We start from the raw sequence: 22249 nt of genomic DNA, 5'->3' as shown, positions 1-22249 counted from the left end.
GAGGTAGCGTAATTGGAAGACCTTGTAACTTGCCTCCTCATTTAAATTTTCGTAGTAGCACCGTTTACTTATCTTCTTTCAATGCCGCGGTTTCTGTTACAATGCAATGCATGACGGAAAAGAAACATGCATTGTCAGACGCACGAAATTTTCGAAGAGTAATTCACCAAGAAGATAGTATTGCGCCTTCATTTATTTGTTGTAGTAGACTAGTCATACTACTTTCTTTTTTTATACAGCATAGCTTGCCCCACTGAAGCTTCCAGCTTGCTCTTCCAGTTTGATTCAGCGCATGCGTGAAGAGCAATGACCTGTTCGCTGAAGCGAAAATAAGCGCACAAAAGGCAGCCAAAAGCACACACGACCTGATAATTTCGTGCGCTCATCAGGCATGCAGAAGAGCGCACGAGTGTGCCATCACGCTTGGCTGCTTGGGTGATGCGTGGTGTACCGCAGCGGCAGCCTATGTCAAGCGTCGCACAATCAAAATAAAGTAAAAAAAAGACAACGCTTACTGCTACAAGAGTGGTTCGCGTGGTGCTAAAACAAATTGCAAAATTAAAGCAATTTACTCACATATGCGACCCTGACAAGGGCATGCGCAGCCAGTGTTCATTGCTGCTAGGGGCACGTTCCTTGCTTACTCATTTAGAGTTCAAGCTGCGCTGGTAAGTAAGCTCGAGGGCGCGGTTTGCCGGCCACAGCGGCCGCATTTCGACGGGGGTGAAATGCAAAGAGCACCCGTGTGCTTAGATTTAGGGGCACGTCAGTGAACCCCAGGTGGCCGAAATTATTTGGGAGTCCCCCTCCATGGCGTGTCTCATACCATTGTTTTGGCACATAAAAAAAAAAAGAAAACAGCTGCAGCAGCAACCCCTCACCCAAGAGTTCAAGCTTCACCAGGAACGTCGCTCTTTTTTTATACGGAAGCTGTATATGCATAGGCAAAATATTCGCCCGTACGCGGAAAACCCCTAGCGCAGGTATATGCCGCAATAATTGGACGAGCCCCACTACCCAGCACTGGTCCACTAAAAATGAAGTTGTCCGCAGGCAAAAACGTTTGTGCCACAGAAATTGGGCAAACACCACCCTCCAAGAAACAAGGAAAAACGACACATAGATGTTGCGCATCATCTTGTGTCGTTTTTCCTTGTTTCTTGGTCCGTGTCCACCGGTAGCGCACTACAAGCATGAATACTAAGTACCAACTAGCCCCTGTTGCCGCCCTATCACCACCGCTCACCACTGGTCCAATAAAGTGTCGCGAAACGGAGAATGCGGCAAAAAAACAAAAAAAAACGCGTGTTGCTCAAATGGCTCCTCAATATCATGCACGAAACGCCAAGCGCATGCGGCAAGCTAGACAAGACGACGCATTTTGTGGCAAAAAGACGCATGCTGCTCAAATGGAAAACTTTAAAGGAGTACTAGCTAGATTGAAAAGGTACTTTCTGTACCTTACGTAAAAATTCACTGTCACCTGTGTGCCGTGTACACAGGTGACACTGGTGGATTCGCTGGTGATCCACCTTCACTGAGTGGAATGGGTCATGAGTTTTTTTTTCTCGCCCCACCAGTACGAATTTTTGTTGAGTACCGAAGCATTCTGACAAAGGTTCAGTGCTGTTAAACGTTTTAACACATGCCAGGTCTTTCACGACACATTCTACGTTGAGATTCGGCATTATATGTCTGAGCTTTATACTACAATCTGACCGGATGGATGATTAACAAAAAAAAAAGTTTACTATGGCCGTTAGTGTCGATGGCTCTAAATGGGAAAAGACGTTCTTCTTAAAGAAGAAAAAAAAGAACGTTAAAGGGACAGCATGTAGGTCGCAATAATTGTGTCATTCACTTCTACAGGTGACCGAAAGAAAGCGTGCACTAGTACAGAGTTCCGCACCTTCTTAACAATATAACCAACCTTAGCGCTGCCCTATGTTGGGCGTGCCCGTATTTTTACCCTGACGGCATTTTAGGATTTTAGCGCCAGCGTACGAGTACAGAAGGAGAACATCGACGTAGCGCACTGCATCATCACCGCCTTCATTCCGTCCTCGTCGGCTGGCGCTAAATGCGTTTACTAAAGCAACCGGGTAACAAAATCAGCTTAGCAATGTTTCTTTTCTTTTTTCCCGCTCCGATAATGTATCCGAATGATGCATCCCAGTGTGCACAGAAATACCTTCCACGGTTTTTTAACTGGCAGATTACCGCGATTATTGCGAGGGCACCGGCACTTATCGGCACCATTTCGCAAGCATATATATATATATATATATATATATATACGCGCGCACGCGCACGCACACGCACACACACACACACACACACAAGGGCAAGGCAGCTTCAACAGAAATGTGTTGTGGCCTAGTTGGCATTTGCTACAGCGCATATTGCTAGGTCTGCACCTTAAGTAAATCAGCTGAAGGTGCCGTTGTCTTTGTGTCTTGCTTTCGCGTATCTGTTGACTTGCAGAAAAATATGTCCAGTAGAGAGAGGGTTTACGGTAGCTTTCAAGATTATTGGTGGCATATGCGCGAGAGAATGCCAAAACTAAATTCTTCCAATACGTGCCCGGCTTTACACTAAACAACCCAGTCTACATTGCCAAAACCGGTCCTAATACGAGCGTCTTTTATCACACAGTGCAGCTAAACGACCGTTCTCTCACTTCATTCTTTTTGAAAACCCATGACTTCAACATAAACACTTCTTTCACTTCCACCACCGTTGCCAAACGTGAATATGTACGCCTATATCCTGTTCTATTCTATTCCATACATTTTTTGCTTAATATTTACTTTTCTTTCATCATAAATTTAAGCTTTAATTTAGGAATTATATTTAAAAAAACTATCCGTTTCTTGGCCAATTCCCCAGCATGGGTGTGTGCCAGAATTTCAAGGATCTACTCTACTCTACTCTATATGTACGCACCTGTAGCAACTAACAAATTTGAAAAGTAGTCGACATATCTTGCTCTGCGAGAGTAAACAAACGTAGTTCCATTTATCGTTGCTCTTTTACTACATGTGTGTGAATAATTGCCAATATTCTACAGAATCAGAAGATGATGATTTTTTTTCAGTGTACTTGCAGAAAAACTTAGTGGAAAAAGAATCGCTGATGAGCGCTTGCGCGCGTATTTGGCTGCGACAATCGTCTTCTTTCATCGTCGCAGGTGGCGTTGCAGCTCACGCGGCATACAATTGGGGTCGTGCCCACGAGCTCACGTGGTGCACGTTCTGCTGCAGCGTCGAACAGTCGGGCTTCTTCGCAGCACAGGAAAGGCGACGCTCCGAAGATGTCCTGGCAGGCGTACGTGGACAACCAGATCTGTGACCAGGTGCAGTGTACGGTTGCTGCTATCGCCGGGCTGGCGGACGGCGCTATCTGGGCCAAGTACGAGAAGGATCCCAACACGGCGAAGGTGACGCAGCAGGAGCTGAAGACTATTGCTGACACGATGAAGTCGAAGCCAAGCACTTTCAACGAGAACGGCATCTACATAGGAGGGACCAAGTACGTCTGCTTGTCAGCCGAGAACACCCTGGTGCGGGGCCGCAAGGGCAGTTCCGCCTTCATCGCTGTCGCAACCACCACTTGTCTGCTGGTTGCCGCTACCATAGATGGTTTCCCTCCCGGTCAGCTCAACGCGGTCGTCGAAAAGCTGGGCGACTACCTCAGGAGCAACGGCTACTAGAGAGCCAACAGCGGCGAAGGCGGCACCCACGAAGAAGCGTTCGTCTGTTCCTTGCGACTAAGCCTACCGAGCCCCGGCACACGCCTTCACCACCTGCCCCTAAGCCTACCGCGCCCCAGTATCCGTCTTCACTCGCCCTAAGCCTACCGTGCCCGGCATCCGCCTTCACCTTCGCTAAGCCTACCGTGCCCGGCATCCGCCTTCACCTTCGCTAAGCCTACCGAGCCCTGGCATCCGCCTTCACCTTCGCTAAGCCTACCGAGCCCCGGCATCCGCCTTCACCTTCGCTAAGCCTACCGAGCCCCGGCATCCGCCTTCAGACCCCTAAGCCTACCGCACACCGGCACCTCTTTCACCTTTCCTGAGCCTACCCTGCACCCGCTTCACGGACCCGCTAAGCCTACCACACCCTGGCACCCGTCTTGACCTGCCTTGAGCCTACCGAGCCCGGGCCTCCGCCTTCACCGACCCCTAACCCTACCGCGCCCCAGCACCTATCTTCACTATACCCAGAGCCTACCGAACCCAGGCATCTGCCTTCAGACTCCTAAGCCTACCGCAGCCACCCTTCACCTACTGTAAGCCTGCCGAACCCTGGTACCCGCCTTCACTTACTTCCAAGCCTACCGCGACCCCGGTAACTGTCCTCACCGACCCCTTAGCCGGCCGCCGCCGCTGACGTAGCCACCGACTACGTCTTCTGCCCGTGGGACTGCAGCATCTTTCTTGGTATTTTCTCTACTTTATTATTCTGCCTCTTTTTCTTTTCCGGACTCGTACAGCTATCCTCCCGAACACTCCTTTCCAAGGTCGAGGTGGCACGCGACAGCCAAGGAATGAAGACGCTCGCGCTTCGCGCATGGAACTGCCAACTTTTTTTTCTTATCCGCCGCTTCTCTTCGCGTGGCACTTTCTATTTTTTTCTTTATCAGTTGACTTTCTGCTCTTGTTTTTATCAGAGCTGCGATAATTGCGTGTTGGAAAACCGCAGCTATTGAAGAGCATGGAAGCGCTGTGTACCTGAAGTGTCCATTGAAATAAATTTGTATTCTCATGTGTGTGTTCCAAAACTTGTCTTTTTTTTGACTGCTCAAGCGTGGCTCTGCCCACGCTAGGGAAAACTTCGCTTCCTGTTGTAGTTTCTAAAGCGATTGTCTTCAGTGAGGGTACGGATCGCACTTTGCTGGAACTCAAGATCCAGGGCAGCGAATCTGGCAATGGCCGGGTAATGTCGCCGCGAAGTTCCGTGGGAGGCGCCTTTGTGCTGCTGCTGAACGCGCAGCCTCTGGTAAAAAAAGCTGAGCTCTGATTCCTCTCATCGGTGTCGCGTAACAGGTAAGACGAGGTTTTAGTAGTTCTCAAAATTCGACGTGGCAGTCGTATCGGTGCGAGAAATGCGGGCCACGAGACGGAGAGCGCAAAGTCTTTGAATCGAGCGGACACGAAGGCTTGCGTGTCACAGGTGAACAGTGGCTGGAGCAGGCGCGAGCCGTGATTTTCGAACACGAGAAGCGGTAAAACGTGCAAGATCTCGCGAGGTCACGCGTCCATATTTTTTTTTCCAATTTCATTGTCGTCATGTATATGTGCTTTGTTTCTCGAGGCGTGTGATTCGACGCCTTGGGAGCGTCTCGTGCTCTGCTCGCGGCCATCGTCGTCTTCCTTGCGGCGTATATTCACCGGTATACTGTTGCGAATGACGCCATTCAACGGCGGCGGTCTCAGCTCAGTGAGAAGCCCTCCCCCTCTGACATTAAAGGGCCGTGCTGATAAGACTTGGTTGGAATAATGATATATATATATATATATATATATATATATATATATATATATATATATATATATATGTGTGTGTGTGTGTGTGTGTAAATATTAGAGGTGCCTGATCAAGTTAAAACTGGTGAAAGGGATAACTGGATGTATTGTTAGCCCCGTGTTGCCAATGTCCCAAAATCACTGTTTTAGTGTGGGCCTCATCAGAATCTAAGCCACTAACCTTACAACTCAAATGGCTAAAGGCTTGCATATCTACTGAAGTGCGTTTTTAAATTTTTTTTTCTATTGCAGCTCTACTACGCTCCTTTGGTAGCATGCAGAGCAGTGGTTTCACCACTTTATGTCTGGCAAGATTCCAATAACGCCTGCATACTGAAGTAACGTGGTGAACGTGGCGAGATGGTACAGGTTCATATTATAAAACAGAGCAAAGGAACGCGCACACTATGTGGCTGTGTTGTGTTTTCTATATCCTGCTTCCTTGCGCTGCTTTATAATGACAGCTTGTATACTGTATTAGTGAAAGCAGAAGGCTGGGCTATTTGGAACTCGGTCGTAAGGAAAAATTGAAAATAACCGAAAGGCCCCTCTCAGAAGAGTTTTTTTTTTTTTTTTTTTTTTGCCTCTGCACTCTCTTTTTCGTACGCGCGGGAACATCTGTTTGCCTTTTACTGTCCACTTGCACAAAATTATTTCCAAACCTTCCTCTAGCTTTGGAATGTGAAACTTCGTTAAATATAAAACTAATCAAGTATCACTGTGTGCGTTCCAGATAACAAACTGTTTCATTCCACCACTCATCGGTTCATTATTGAAGTGATGACCTTGCGGTGAATGTGTACTGCTTCGCGATACCGCTAGTAATAATTTTTCTGTACAGTTTTGCATCTTCGACAAATGGCCCGGTGCACACCGGGACACCAAGGCGCTACGATGATTGCACGAAACGGTGCACCGGGGCGCCCCGGTGCGCACTGGTGCGATTTCATGAAGATGCAATTAGTTTTGCATATCCTTGATTTGACCAGTACAGGCCACGGGAAGTAGCAATGACGACAAGCATGCAGGTATGGGTATACCATGTGTACACCCTTGCAATTTTTTAATATCGCGGGACCGTTGAGCCCTGGACATGGCAGTAGGCGAGAAGTAACGAGACTTCCTACTAGATGCACATGCCCCGGAGAGCACACTCGTGTGCGAGCGCCCTCTGCTACGCTCTTTGCCTGTATGCATACTATCAGCCTTACCTGTGCGACCAGATAAGGTTGATAGTTCAGCCGGTATGGCCCTGATCATCGTATCACTGATCTCAGTACGGCTCGTCGATATTAGAAGATACCGTATGCTCGGGTCGATGCTCGCAAGATCATAAAAAGAAATGCAAGGGTGTACATGTACTATCGGCGTCAAATGAAACACGAACAGAGGCAAGAATTCGCAGTGTTATAATGCGCGCCGTCCAGTCATCACCATGGACAGGCGCTCGCATCCGCTTCGGCAGCACTGCGCATATGCGCGCGCCTTTCCATGGTGATGAGTGGACGGCGCGTCGTCCTAATGCGAGTCAGTGTTTTTGTGTGACTGCTCTACGTGCCGCTGAGTGATGCGAGCGCAACTTCGCGACGCGTCGGCAGGTGTTGCTTGAAACACGATTGTGTGTTAGTTTCGACGCCTTAATTAGGGAATAAGGTAAGTGTGCTCTTCCTTGGAATCTGCAAGTTAATTACCCCCCTTCCTTCATCTAGCGTTTAGGATGGATTCGTACTGCGTGGAACTATACTGGAGAGGTCAAATTTATCGCGCTTTTCAGAGGCGTGTTAATGAACCTTTTGTGGAGGCCTCGGTTGAATGGCGCAGGAAAGACTCGCCACTTCATTTGCGGCCTGATTTGTTGGCTGTAAATTTTGGTAGATTCGTACCCCGGTCACGTATGTTTGATGCCGCTGTCAGCGAGAAAATGAGCTGCTGCACACGTGTAGCAAGTGGAAAGCTGCGAGCGGGCCCGTGAGATTCTGGCATTGCTTCTGTTTGCAAGTGGAGAATATAAGCCTAAAAGGGGAGATTATTCCGAATATCTCTTCGCCAGCTGTGCCTCATTTGTCACCGCATCGTACGATACGACGATGTGATACGTCGTAATCAGTGTTAAGGATGTTATCCTGAAGTTAAAAAAAGGGGGCGTTTCAATTGACGCACATTTTCGAGACGGGCTGAGCTAACTTGGCGCTTCTCATAAAATTCCGTAGCAAACAGATTGGTTTTCCTTATGAAATGTTTTTGATTTTGCAGACTGCTGTTAAGTCAACAGTTACACGTCAATGGGTGTACTTAACATTGGTGTACTGGTAATTGCGCCCCCCCCCCCCCCCCCACCTCTTCCCATAATTGGTGACAACCGCCGCTGCCAGGTTTGTCACTGAAAGACTGCGTTTTTCGTTTCTTACAGCGCTGTCTTTCCACGTTTTTGCAAGCTTTCGCGCAAGCACCTGTCACGACACGCTTTCTTTATTTCCCATTCTCCTCGAATAAACGCGTCCTCCGATGAACACGTCTAAATTTTATACTCCACAGTCACGGCAGCGCCGCACTAAAACAAAGCGGACACCGAGGAAGCGTTTGTTCTGTGTGGTCCCCGGTGGGAGCAGCCTTTTCCTGGTCTTGCTGAATATTTCAGGCTACAATAAAGGGCCGCCTTCTGCATATATGCACAATGTCGCACGGCCATGCCTGCCTTTCCGCCCAAAACGGCGATTTGCCTTCAACACGCTCCGCGGGTGATTTAGCAGCGGCACCATGACGAGATTATAAGGCTGGAAGAACGGGTGAGAATGGGGCTGGTGGTTTTTCTTTGTCGTCAGAGGAGAGAGCGAGAGATTTTTCGCTCTATGACACGCTTCCGAAAAAAAAACACGCCAGGCGGCCTGAAACACGCCAGGCGGCCTGAAATATTCAAACATTCTGAAGTGTCCTAGGCGGAAGGGGCGGAGAGGGAAAGTATTAGTCCCCGCGGCACACACCCTGCTGGATGGATGGATGGGTCCTGGCGCCCTCTCCGCGACAGCTTCGCACGCCAGAGCGACCTTGCCGAAGAACGACGTGGGCGCGCACTGCTTGACCAACTCGAGGCGACGTCACGAACACGGCGCAATGTCCCCCAAACTGCTGTTAGTGCGGCACCGTCAGGAAGCACAATTTGTCATGGCGCTTTAATACCGTCGTCGGCAGCTTTTATTGAACTGTATAGAAAACGAGGGACTATAACCCATAGGCTAGTAATAATACGAATGACTTTAGGCCAGTGGTGCAGAAAAATGTGTCGCAAGTATATGTCCAGCAAGCTCGGCGCTGCCTTCGCTGGGGTCTTCTTTCGTAATTCGCGAAATGACCGCGAAAGAAGCGCTGTTCGCTCGCTTTTGCCCAGCAAAAATAACGCATCCGTAGAAATACCGAAGGCCGCCCGATCGACTAGCTTCGTGAACTTCATGGTTTAAGACAACAAAATAGCCGGGCTCTCCGAGCACTGTTCCAGTTTGCTTGACGCAAATAAGAATCGGAATCGAAGAAATGGTAATTCAGGAAGCCAGTTATTCGTTGTTCGCGCAATAAAGTTCAATTTGTGACGTCAAACATGACGTATAAGCACAGTGGCCTCTAGTTTGGCGGGGACCCGTCACGAGTATTGAAAGAAGCGGTTGCTCTGAATTTAATAAACGCAATTTTTTTTTTCGTGCCCGAGTGATTGCGAGTATCACAAAGCGTTTTGTTTTCAGTTACCTGACGGTTCTGTGTTATGCGGCTATCATATGACTTTAATGTTGCGGCAGTACAGCGCAGAAACACATGCCAATGGACATACAGGACTCAGCGCTGAGTCCTATGTGCTCACTTGATCTTGGTCGCGATATAGCACACTCGACGTCACAAATGCGGCAGACGAGGCGCACCCGTGCGTGCGTGCGATTTTAAGATGTTCGAAGTGCTCAAGTTTCCCTGCGAAAACGCTCGTGGAGTGTAAACATACAACGCGCATGATCAAACACGTCTCGGCGGCCTGCGGACTAATGTTTCGTTTCAAATTTAATTTAAATCGGAGGTTTCACTTGCGAAAACCACGATGAGAATACGGGGCATGCTGTAGTCTGGAACTCCGAATTTTTTGAGCAGACGGGTTCTTTAAGGGACACCTAAATCTGCCGTTTTTGTACTTCTCCCCCATCTAAATGCATCTGCCTCACCCTAAAGTACTCAAGAGAGTGGTAAGCTGGGCTAGTCGGTATGTATTCGTAGTAGTAAACAGCTCGAAGAAAAAAAACTAGAGACAAAAGGGAAGAACGCTCGTCCTTTGTTGTTCTTCCCTTTTGTCTCTATTTTTTTTTCGCGCTGTTTATTACCGAAAATCCTCGTTCTTAGCAGCGCAACGACATAGCCATTCACTCACCACGACGGGCGCTTTGTTTTATGGAATAACAGATTTACATCGAACAGGGATTAAACAGAGCGCTTTACTTTGTTTTCACAAAATCGACTAAGTGAGCCTGCTCTACCAATAATTAAATCTTCTCTAATAAGCTCGCAAATGCGTAAATTGGTCGTCGCGACCGGTGCGAAGGTGCAGATTTAAATTAGAGCCGCCGAAAGCGCCGCGCATATTTGTGCAAAACACTTGAGCGTCGTCATGTTTTATGCCAACCGCTATATTCCCTCAAAACAGTTCAAACCGAGTTTTATGCAGCATGTCGCTCTTTAAACGTGGCGCTTCGCGAGGCTTTGATATAAGCGCGCGCTGCCCGCCCGAACACGATGCTGTGACGCGACCATGAGCTCGATATCTGTGTCGGAGAAATTCAAGAATGCTAGTGGGGAGAATTTCCAGGGTCTGTTTATAAGATTGCATTCGATTACCAGAGCACTCAAGCGGTTATTTGAGATAGGTGCCTCACTACATGAACAACAAAAAAAAGGGAACAGAAAAGAACGCTGCTTAATTTGCGAGCGTCGAACTTAACGTTGAATAACGAGCACTCGGCGGAGAAAAAAATGTGATGGCAGCTTCGCCCTAGCGGTGCCAAGGCCGAAGGAAGGGCTAAGCTGGCTGGCATTCCGTGTTTATCCTTTTTAAAACGCTTTCTTTCTGTTTCTTGCATCTGTTTTTTTGTACATTTTGTTTTTGTTTTTTGCATTTCTTTCCTTTTCTCGCTCTTTCTAGCTTTATTTCTCTTTCCTGCCTTTCTCTTTCTTTCTTGCTGTCTGATTTTTATATCTCGTTTTCGTGCCTGTTTCTTTCTATCTCTTTAGCTCTCTATATGCCTTTCTCTTTCTTTCTATCAATTTCTTTCTCTTCCTTTCAATCTCTTTCGCGTGCCCCACTTTGCTCGGCAGAGTTTTCGTTTAACGCTCGCACCTGCTGTACTCGGTAGTGGGGCTTGCCCAACTCCTGTGGCGCACACCCACCCGTGGTTTTCTGCAGACACCAAAGTTTTTTACGGCCGGCTTAAACAGCTCCGCTGTTAAAAACACGTTGGCAGTTTCGTTTTCCCTTATTTCTGCGCTTCTTTAATTTAAATTTAGAAATCCGCGGAATAACTTTGAACGTGCTACCCCATTTTTGATCGACCCCGTGCAGTGGGCACGTGTCATCGTTGCAGACTGCAGCATCGTGATTCTTCGGAAGGAAAGGTTGGTTGGCCTTGTTGTGCTCGCTGGTCGAGCACCCTGACCGTGCTGATTGACGCTTCGGTTCGCTGGCTTCGACGTGTTCTCGTTGGCCTGGTTGTCTACTGCCGCAGTGCCCTGTCCGCGGGGAGTATACGCCCGTAGCAGGTGGCTTTTCGTAGGAGCACGCTTGCCGGTAGACACGATCCCGCAAGATGCAGCCATCGGACAGGTAGCGAGTCTTGCCGACAGATTTCCATCGTCCGCGCCACGTGCAAGCGTTAGCCACGCGAGTCTAACAATATGAAGATTTTAAAGGGTTTGATTGCAAGCTCGTTGGTATGAATCCATCTTAAAGAAAAACAGCGCTGCGAACGAGAGTAAAGAACACACGGGGATGGGTGATGATTTAAGACGCTGTTAAGGGAGCGCCCTTCAGCATCTGAACCGATTCTTCGTCCGTGTCAATGAATTATTGAAATATTCAAAATTGTTTTGGCGAATTTTTTTCTAACTTAACAGAATACTTATCGGCGTATGCCTATTTTTGAAGCTCTATTTCTGTGTTTTTGAAGCTCTATTATCTGGTGGCTCTATGAGGCATTGTGTATGCACCGTCTGCCACATTGCGTTGCCATGTGCGTACAACTGTGGCAGATGGTCACCTGATCTTAATTGTTCCCCTGTTTTCTCGTCTATCGCAGCTCTTTCGTTGGTAAGGGAAGCCTCCCTAGGATCCATTGAGATGTTGAAAGGTACTCTGCGCAGCCAAGGCTGACTTCACTGAACGACAATGCTGGGGCTAGACGGCCACGCACCCAACCTTAAACCTGAACCTGCGTAAGTAACTGCGCTATTGTTTGTGAATTTCACCAGCAGCGAAATGCATAAGATGACCTATACATATGCTGCAGCGCAGCACGTTTAACACCCGCATTGTCACTACGACTAATATACAGTCGTGAACACGCTTAGTGTGAACACGGGAGATCAGTAACGCCTACCTATACCAACGCGTAGCACTGCACATGCGCATTTCATTTGCGGCGTGGTTATTTTACTATCGCGCGCGTCGCGTCATCGGTGACTAACATTGACGAAGGTGCATAGTCACCGATCACGGAAGGTAGTGACGGATGACGGGCACCGACGAAGGACGAAGGTGCGCTCGGATCACGCGGTGCGCGCAGTGGTAAAATAGCCTCGCCGCTAAAGAGCCTCGCGTGCACCGAGCCTCGCGTTGGTGTAGATAGGTGTCGTTGATAGCACCGTGCGGCACGAGCTCCCGTGTTCACGCTAAGCGTGTGCACGACTGTACATTTCCAGCATAGTAAGCACTCAAATTGCAGACATAGCTTTATCGCGCAACATAAATATTACTGCCTACTCTGCTTTTATTTCTTTGATGAACCACAAAATTAATAGACTGTCTATAGCCTGGATTCTCGGAAAAGACTTTGATAGAGAGAGGAGAACTTTGTCGATAAGGCACTCAACATCGGTCCACCGCCTAACGTTTCACAACAAGTACGTGCCGGCGAGAATTTTTCACACGACGGCTACAACGACAGCTGTACGTGTCACCAGGGCCGGAGAGCTGTTTACCACGGTGGTTGACAGGTCCACCGTTCGATCTCACTTTGTCAGCAGCGGTTAGGCTAGCCTTCACGACTCTGGTTACTCGTCAAGTGACTTTGTGTCTTACTATGGGTTGCCGCAGCCTGCTCGTACGCCCCTACGCATGCCTGTGAACAAATAGGGTGAATGTGGTACGCTTGTAAATAAAAAAAGAATGGAGGCAAACACTGCCTGTTTTGTCATATAATGCCAATCACTTCTCGAAGTTGCTTATTGGGTTTACGTAATTTTAATTCCAACCAGCGATGTAAACGCCAAGATGAGTAGGTAGCCTTAGTTAGACATAACTCGAAGAATACAACGCGCGCTATGCCGGTCCTCGCGTTAGCATACACGTTTTACCACGAATCGTGTGATAACGTTGCACACGCAAGAGGGGCTCTCCCTTTAAATCTTTCTTCACCGTATAATTTTCCCGTTAAATTGTGTACAGCATTGTGAACAATTAAGTTTTTTGCAAAGTATCACCCGGAATGTTTATCGCTTGTAGGGGACAGCCATCTTTTGCCGGAGGCTGCGGGGCGCGTTTCCGTAACCTAAAGAGCGCACTAGCGGAGCCTCCGGTCGCCATCACATGCGGCAGATTCACGTGACCTGTGCACAAATTTCACGTATGACGTCGTTGGTAGAGTGGCACGCCGCTGTCGACTCTGGTTGTGGCAGTAGTGATGAAGGCGAATTAGCGAGAACTGCGAAGCTGCACGCCGTAGGTTATTGCCCCCCTTCTCCCCTATCGGGAACCAACTGCATGTATAGGCAAAATAGCGATACCTAAGCATCCCCAGGCAGAACCTTTCTCTTTCACTCAGCTATTAGCGGTGCTATGACGTCAAATGTGACGTTTCTGTTTCGGTCGTGCCACTTTCCCGCGTGTGACGGCAACCGAAAGTTAGCTATTGGCCGCGAGATCGACCTATAGGTGGCAGCACCGTCGCCGCGTTAGTGTGGAGACGCGGTCGGAGGCGCGTATACAAATGCGCACAGCGGCGCTTCGTTGTGAGCGGTTTAGAGCCGTTTTTCGGCGAATAAAGTGCGTTGATTGCAGCTTACTGGTAATATTCTTCATTGTTGAATCGATGCACGAAGATCATCCAACGTTGCTATTACTAGTGAAATCTGATGAAAGGGATGCTCGCCCTGGATGACAGTTTGCGCTTACGCACTATATGACGTTTTTTGTTGTTTTCTCTGTCCGTGTTTAGCTTGTGTTTTGTGTACTACGCACTGCAGTAGCACGACTGAATTACTTAAGTGTTTACTTCTTGTTCATTTGTATACCAGTCCATATTCCTCTGCAATAGGTTCAATAGCACTGTTCACGAGAATACGCAGGTAAGAGTTTAGCACAGAGCTTTCATCGATTGATTACGTGCACGACAATGATGCAACAAAGGTACGGTTATTTTATGGAACAAGTGTCTTTTTTTTTTTCAAACTAATAATATCCGCTGCCTTCCATCACTTTATAACAACTCCACACAAACGCTCAAGATAATGTAAAAAGAAAGGATGAGGTTTTGCGTGTAATTATGCGACATAAATGTAAGGCACGCCATCGGGATCTAAGCACACGGGTGGCTCTGCATAAATTTCGCCCCAAGTTAAAATTGCGTGCGGCAACTCCGTTTTATCACTGCCGTGTCATTCCATTGCCTGTTTTTTTTTTCTTTTCATTTTTAGGGACCGTTTGAGTACTGAAGTCTTAGACTTCACTTGATAGAAATATTTCGCTGTAGCGGGACCACGACCGTACAATAAAAGGACATCTTAAGCACAACTAAAGCTCATCATGAACTGGAGTGCCGCGGTTAAACACCTAACAACTAAAGTGCATGAGCCTCGTTTTTGCTTACCACCGAGTGGCTGAAACGCTGCATTCACACATTATTTAATGTTCCTCATGTTTGGGACTATGCCAAGCGCACTTTAGGATGTGCTTGAACCAGAAAGCGGCACCAACACTGAAATGATTCTGGCGAACGAAGGGTACGACACAAATACACAGCCCTCTCGAAAGTCGCACTCACTGATCTTATTACAATGCGCATGAAGCCGAGCAAGCTCATTTTCTTCTGTACACCATGTTACGTATACGTACGAGCAGTTAAACTAGCGCTAACATAACAGAACAAACCGCCCTTTGTGAACGTGCAGGACGTACGCGCACATGAAACACGACGTGGCTAGTAGACGACGCAGGGACCAATACACACTAGGCGCGCCTCAGCCAGTAGCCGCCAGGCGGCGACTCCGCTCGATCTCGCGGCCAATTGCGCTCTTTAGGCTATGGAAACGCACAGCTGCGGGGTCAGCAGAAACGAACGATAGCGTCCGGCCTGTCCTTATCGCATGCTTGCCGCCAGTGTTCGCTCGCCATCAGGTGTGACGTAACCAAACTAGCAACCACTGTAATGGCCGCGCGTACAGGTGAGTCAAAATTGTGTATACTTGCTCTAAATGGGGTGCGGGAGTAAAATAATCTGGTCTATACGGATGCACTACCGTGTGCAACGTATCTGAGAACATGCGCGACGATATTTGGCTGCGTTAGCGCACATGGTAGCTTAACGTGCTCGAGCAGGATGATAGAAGGTTGTGCGCATGTCTGTAACATTTTCATCGTTTTCGTGTTAATAAATTCTCAGTTTATGTCTAGCGCACGTCCTGTGTACGTGTCCCTTTCTCTTGTGTTCGTTCCACTGCGCTGATAAGATGCACAAGTTCCACACCCACCGGCTAGCCCAAATGTGCGCGTTAAATGGCCTCCTATAAGTCTGCAAAGCTTAAATTGACAGGTGGCTTCACGGACTAGTCATAAACAACTGCATTGCCTTTGGGTAGGTGTTTGTTGAGTATTGTAGACATTGTATGCTTTACTGCACACTTTTTTTTTTCATTCTTTTTATGGCACTCGGGGCGCTCCAGCTACTTGAAGAAACAGCCACACGTAAGTTCTGAAGTTTATTTAGTAAATCAATCACCGGCTTCACGTCGTGGTAAGTAAAGGAAGTGCCTGATATTGATTTTGCCGCTTGAGTGCGCAATACGGACTGGCGGGAACTGTTGCTGACGCGCAACGCACAGGAATTGAGAGTTTCAATCCGAAGGCATGCTACCCGTGGCAACAGGTATGTGCTTGTAAATGTTGAGAAACGCCAGGCCTTCGTGAAAGAAAGGTGACTGGTACTGACAGCGCAGTGTGATTTTGCTTTTTTGTTCGTTGCGCGCACCGTCAAGTTCTATGATTCGACGAGGAAACTTTTTTCGGTAACATTGCGTGAAAACTTCTTGCACGACATTCAGCTCCTCACTTCAACGATCTCAGAAAATTGCGAACGCGCATTACACTGTGGAGCTTATGCAAAAGCATGGCGGCGAGTCCCGAAACAGAAGCCACGTAGTGCAGACTCTATACCACTAAGGTTAAACACTCCATCATGATCAAGGGTGAGCGATCAGAAAATGTCACTTTTGGTAGGGATAAGAAAGTAAGGCGACAGTTCACCGGAACCGAGCGAAGGAAGTTGCGGTGAACGGGCAAGACGTGTTATTTCACTCCGGGTAAGACTACGGAACTGGGGCTTCGCAGGTAGAACGTGACACGCTCACGTGATCGTTACCGGGGTTTGATGTCCACGTGGCCAAGACACTTGCCTCTTGCATGCGTCATCCATTCATTACACCGCCACCAACGTCAACCAGCTGTTCGGCTTTGTACTGCGGATCAACGGCAGTTGGACATGCCCCGACGACGTGGCATGGTTTTTCAAGGCAGGCTTTCCAAAGTTTGAAGCCTACGAAGGTAAGATCTTGCGCAATATCTTGATCAAATTCCGTGAATAACGTTGTAATGTTCTGTATTGACTATGAACAGAATTACGTTGGACACTAGGCCCGGTATAGGATGTTCATAGGGCGTGGCGAATCTGAACTTTATTGAGCGAATACTTCAAAAGTGAAAACAGGAGTACAGGGGACATAATGCGGAGATGCTAGAGGCCCGTGTACTGTGTGCAGGCCCGTAGCCAGGGGGGAGGGGGTACAGGCCCCCCCTTCCCTTGAAATTTTGGTGAAGTAGGTGTTTTTACCAAAAATAAATACTGAAAATAGGTGTTTTTCTCAAATAGTCAAGGATCTCAGGAAGTATCCCCCCCCCCCCCCCCCCGAAAAAAAATTCCTGGCTACGGGCCTGACTGTGCGATGTCATTGCACCTTAAAGAACACCAGACGGTTGCAATGCCCGAAGCCTCTACTACAGCGGGCCTCGTAATCATACCGTTGTTTTGGCATGCCAAACCCCAGATTTTCTTATTATGCCGACATCTTTCACGTGATGTCTTGGCCACGCTTGTCGCCGTGCTAGTACCCAAATATAGCGGACACGATGACGCCAGAGCATGATATCACGCGTACATTTTCTGTTAGTGGTGACTGTTTTTCACCAGGTTAGAGCTGATGTTAATTTGTCGCTTGGTGTGCGTAAGACATGCGTGTGGTGCTGTCTTACCATTACTTTTCCTTTTTACGCAGCTTCTCGACGTACTGGAACAGCAAGGTGGAGGGCTAGATGATGTCAACGTAAGACATATGGAACGTACTAGGTAACGAGAAAAAAGAAAGAAAAAGAAATTTTGACGTCGCGGGTGTAGTAACCGCGCTCTTAATTTTCCAGTTGCACGCATAACACAAAAATGGCTGTGGGGATGCGGGTGCTGACTACTCCAAATAATCTTCGTTGTGGATAAATGCCAAGAACGATTTGCCATGACTTTTTCGAAATGTGTTCCCCGCAATTACGCCTTTATTTCATTCTTTTTATTACTTTATATCTGGCCTCATATTAAAATTTCCCGCCTCGAACTATACCTAGAGAAAAAGCCAAAATCGTACATTTAAAGCGCTGTCGCGCGTCTAACGAGGGATTCGGCGCACCTTTGCGTATATACTCGACAATCGCGAAACGTTCGCTTTTAAGCGAAGAACAAAAAAAAAAAAATGAAGGACGTTATTCTTTCAGAACTATGCAAAAGCCAAGAGGTGTGGTAAAAAGAGTATAAACTACACTAAAAGTTACGAAGTGGGTGTGCCGACATTTCTCCATTAATGAAAAAAAGTATTCACTCAGACTCTTGCGCGAATTTTCGCGCACGATTACGCTTTGGAAGAACGCGTGCCGGGTTAAGGTGCGAGTTGAACCTGCGCAGCGTGATGCAACTGCCGTTAGGCGACGACATCGTAACTAGTGCGTGGCCTGGTTTGTTTTCCGGCGCGCAGCTGTCTTATAGGGCTACTCAAGAAGGTGACATGCGATATCGAATATGATCAGGTATTTACTGCACGCTTTCCGAAGTTTGTATACAAACACAAGCGAAGTACTGATGCTATTTTCATTGTGCTTTCTTCTCGACACAGTGACTCTGGATCTCATGGACATAACTTCCCTGATAAGAGCGAAGTTTCAAATTGAAGTTTACGGCGCGTGAGAGCAGGGGATATGGAGGACATCGAACTCTTTGAGCACTGCAGCGATACAGTGAGTGAAAAGACCGAAAAAAGAATGTAGAAAAGAGGCCAGATCCTCGTTGGCCTGTCGCTAAAAACCCCATCAGCTATCGCGCATCACGCATGAAAAGGCGTCGATATCTCGGCGTTGGGCAAAAGTCGCTCTTTCTTTTAATCGAACTACTCTAAAAGGCGTTTGAGAAGCTTTCTTTAGTTGCATTGACGTTTTTCCGTGTTTTTATTTGTATGATCTTTGGTGTTACGGACTTCTAATGCACTCCTGTCGCGTTCGTGACTCGCTACCCTTCACAGATTTTAATATTTACTACGCTAGCGTTGCGACTAACCGGCGAGTACATTGCCTTGGCTCGCTTTTCGAAGCCGTATTGAAATTCCCGAGCTGCACACCGAGCGCCGAAGCGCGCGATGGCGGGGTGACAGTAGGCCCTCACAGGCGGATCGCTTTTTTTTTTATTTTTCTGAGAGATATTTCATGAAGTTTAGTTGCGTTGGGAGTTCGCTGTCGGCGCAACTTGCGAGCTTCGTATGGCAGCGCTGTGTAGAAACTGTTCAGTAAATTGGGCTGTGACTTTTCAGTGTTGAAGAGCGTTAGTCGTGCAGCTACAGGCGCACGAGAAACTAGGCGGAATCAAATTCCATCAGTTTTGGCTTTCCAGGAGAGACGCGGCCGACGATTACGCAAACGTGCACGTATTACTCTCATGCTATTCGCAAAAGGTAGATGATGTTGTAAGTAACGTTTGTGCTTCGACGTTGTGTTGAGATTCGTCATATTCTTTTTTACTAACGCAAAAGGGAAGGCTGGGATCTGTATTTCAATCAGAGAGCTCCGCTTTTTGCGAGACTTGTTATCCATTTAAGCCGGCGGTTTGCATTAGATCGGTAAGTTCCACCTGCGCCTATCGTATAATGAAAGTTGAAAACGGTCTTCAGAGCTACGAGCTTCAGTACCCTTGTGATAAAGGCAGCTGGAATAGACGGCACCAATCACTTCTAACTGCTCTTGCAACGTGCGAGTCGTACGAAATCGACCGAATTTTCCACCAGTACAAACGTCACCATAGAGGAGAGCTCTTGTCGCTGTCTGCCTTGGAACCACAGTGAAAACAAAACAAAATCTAGGAGGAAGCGTCTTGTGACAATATTTAAGCCTATCTAAAATATGTCTGTCGGGAAGGGCACCCTCACAAGGTGACATAGGCCACGTGAAACGTGGTGAGGGGTGTGGTAGAGAAAGCTCATTAAAGACTAGAGCCCTTTCATCAAGGCAGGTCACAGCTCAACAAAGTTTAAGAGGGGCGCACGCAGGTTAAAGCGGAGCCACAAGGTTAAAGAGCCACGCAGGTTAAGTTACATTAATTCTTTTCAGCATGCTTGAAAATGAAGGAGTCAGAAAACGTCGATTTATTAACGTAGGGATTAAAGCACGTTGCATAAAAAAACAACTCCGCACAACCTACCAATATTTCATATCACCGTCATGTATCCCCTTTTGTCTCGTGCTCTCAACCTTTTTATTTCTTGTTTAAACTTCAAGTACTTACGACGCGCTTACACAGCACCTGCTGAAAACTTGGATTTAATCAGATTCCTGCCTGTAACGAACATTTAATTTATTTGAATGGCGTCACACGTCTTTTCTCATGCGCTTAAGACTCCGAACAAAGGAACTGAGCCGAAGAAGAAGGCTTGGCAACTAGACACGCGCAGCACGGGGTATACATATATTGCGCTTTAACGCAGACACGGAAGCCGAAACCCGAACGCTGAAGTCAGTGATCGAAAACTGGCCGGAAAGTCATATTGAGTGCGCCACGTCCATAGAACAGTCGCGAAAAGAAATCATCGCCATACATGCAGATGTACACGTTGATGGCTAGCAGACGACACCAGGAGCGATCGACACTCAACGTGCTCCTGACAGCAACTCCGAGCGATTTCGCTGGGCATTTCGCTTGAACATTCAGTACAAATTGCTTTATGAATTTGCCCACTAATATTTCAATAACTCGAGCAGGACAGACTGGCCGGCAGCGTCGAGCAGCCTTCACGTAGCGAGCGTGCGCGCCGCGAAGAGCGGCACCCGAGTCCCCTCTCTGACGTCACACGCGAGAGGGCGCCACTCAAAGATCTCGAGGCGAATATTTGAGCGGGCATTGAACATGTCCAACACTATTCTCAGTTTCATCATAACGTCGACTAGGCTTTCCCTCTAATTTACTCCGCTGTCTTCGTATCTCATCATATCACACATGCTGTTTCTTGTTATATCACTCGCTACACGGTGCATAATTTCGTCCCAAGTTGCTTTGTGAATTTCGAAGTTTCTGCCCCATATATGTAAGTATCGGTAGAATACGATTATTATATGCACATTTCCTCTCAAGGAATCCTGGGTGGCAATGGGGGAGATCCGATAGAGCTTGCTTCGTGAAAAGTGCTTCTATAGGTGGAGTTGACAAAGGCCTACTAGGGCATGCAATCCAATTTACGTAATTTGGATTTATCCACAGTATGAGAAATCACTTACATCACCACACATGTTCCGGTTCCACAGCACGTGTACCTCCAAAAAGTGCACTTGTTATATATATATACTCAACGCATTATACGCAATAAACTTTCGTCCTTGGCTATCATTAAAGCTACTTGGAGTTTTATTCCGTGGATCCAGGCACACACTATGCAGCATAGAGTATGTAAGCTGCCCGCACTAAACCGCTGCATTTTATGAAACTCCGTACTTTCATTCAAGTTATCAGCTGCACTGAAACAACATACAACGTAAAGACACTCTTGTCTCTTAAAATCGCCTTGTAGTGGGTGAATAGAAATCTCTTCATTACGACATAACATGACCTTCTTTCCTGCCCCCCCCCCCCCAAACACACACACACACACATGCACGTGGTACTTGAAAGCTCTCGTCATTTCTAGAAAGCACCACCCAATTCTCAGGTACCCGCACTCCAGAGTGATATCGACTGTCAAGCACCAGCGACTGACGTAAGAGACAGGCTTGAAATCAGATCGATGAACTCGTGATTTATAATAGACACTTCTATTGCTACATTACAGTTTATAAGATAGGGACTTCAAAATTGCACCAGCAGATTTTCTTCACGTGTATTGCTTGAGCGCTCTCCTGAAAGTGCGTAATGTCCTTCACTGCAGTTGATAAAGGGCAGCTCACTTGCGCGCCATAAAAAGGTGCCAGATTTGTCGAGGGCGTTGCATTATTGAGTGACGCCGGTGCGAAATCCCGACCTGAAGGTACTTTTTATTAGAACATTATTATCACAGGGACTCATTGCGATGCAGAATTAAGAAGTTTATTAAGGAGCTTAAATCATTGTGCGGCATATTAGTTCACGCGGGTGGCCGTTCTCTTGCGTCCGTGGGAGTATAGATGCCCTTGCCAGAAAGGCCGAATTAAGTCCTGTCTTCACAGGCAATGCCTGTCGGCCTTTAAGAAGCACAGCTACGGAGCACTTTCGGTTTCAAGCTGTTTATCTGGCTTCCTAATGGACACTAAAGATAAAAACTCCACGAATGTGTAGCGGTAAGGTATTCCTTAAAAAGCTAATATTTCATTGATTTGGCAGTAATCAGTAATGAGATGATTATTAAAGGACGAAATGTAGGCTCTGTGTTTGCATTAGAATCTGATGGAACGTCCATATGACGTCATGAATTTGAGGGTTTTTTTTCCTCATCGCACTTGACTTGTTGTGACTCGGCAAAACTTTTTGGAACTGGTGAAGCTCAGTTTTTGGGGCTCTTTTGATATGCCATACAATCCATCTTTGCCGATAAATAAATAATTCGTCCAGTCAGACGTGATCACAATTCGTGACGTCACGGCAAGCTCGTGCGGGAACTTTTGGTTCTCGTTAATAGGCTATATAACGTCAATAAGTTATACTAAAGTATCTCATTAATAGT

The 22249-nt window shown here is 47.3% G+C and overlaps 2 protein-coding genes across 2 annotated transcripts in view; one reads left to right on the top strand and one right to left on the bottom strand.

The window, feature by feature from the left end:
- The window catches only part of LOC119379220 (high affinity nerve growth factor receptor-like), a 413588-nt gene that overhangs the window by 200071 nt on the left and 191268 nt on the right, over positions 1-22249 (bottom strand). The gene's annotated exons all lie outside the window — the stretch shown is intronic.
- LOC119379219 (profilin) lies at positions 3162-4769 on the top strand. The gene has a single exon (XM_037648449.2). The coding sequence runs from the start codon at positions 3314-3316 to the stop codon at positions 3710-3712; it is 399 nt and encodes a 132-aa protein (XP_037504377.1). The 5' UTR covers positions 3162-3313; the 3' UTR covers positions 3713-4769.

This window comes from Rhipicephalus sanguineus, chromosome 1, assembly GCF_013339695.2.
Source record: "Rhipicephalus sanguineus isolate Rsan-2018 chromosome 1, BIME_Rsan_1.4, whole genome shotgun sequence".
NCBI classification, from domain to species: domain Eukaryota; kingdom Metazoa; phylum Arthropoda; class Arachnida; order Ixodida; family Ixodidae; genus Rhipicephalus; species Rhipicephalus sanguineus.
This window is presented reverse-complemented; position numbering and strand designations above follow the sequence as displayed.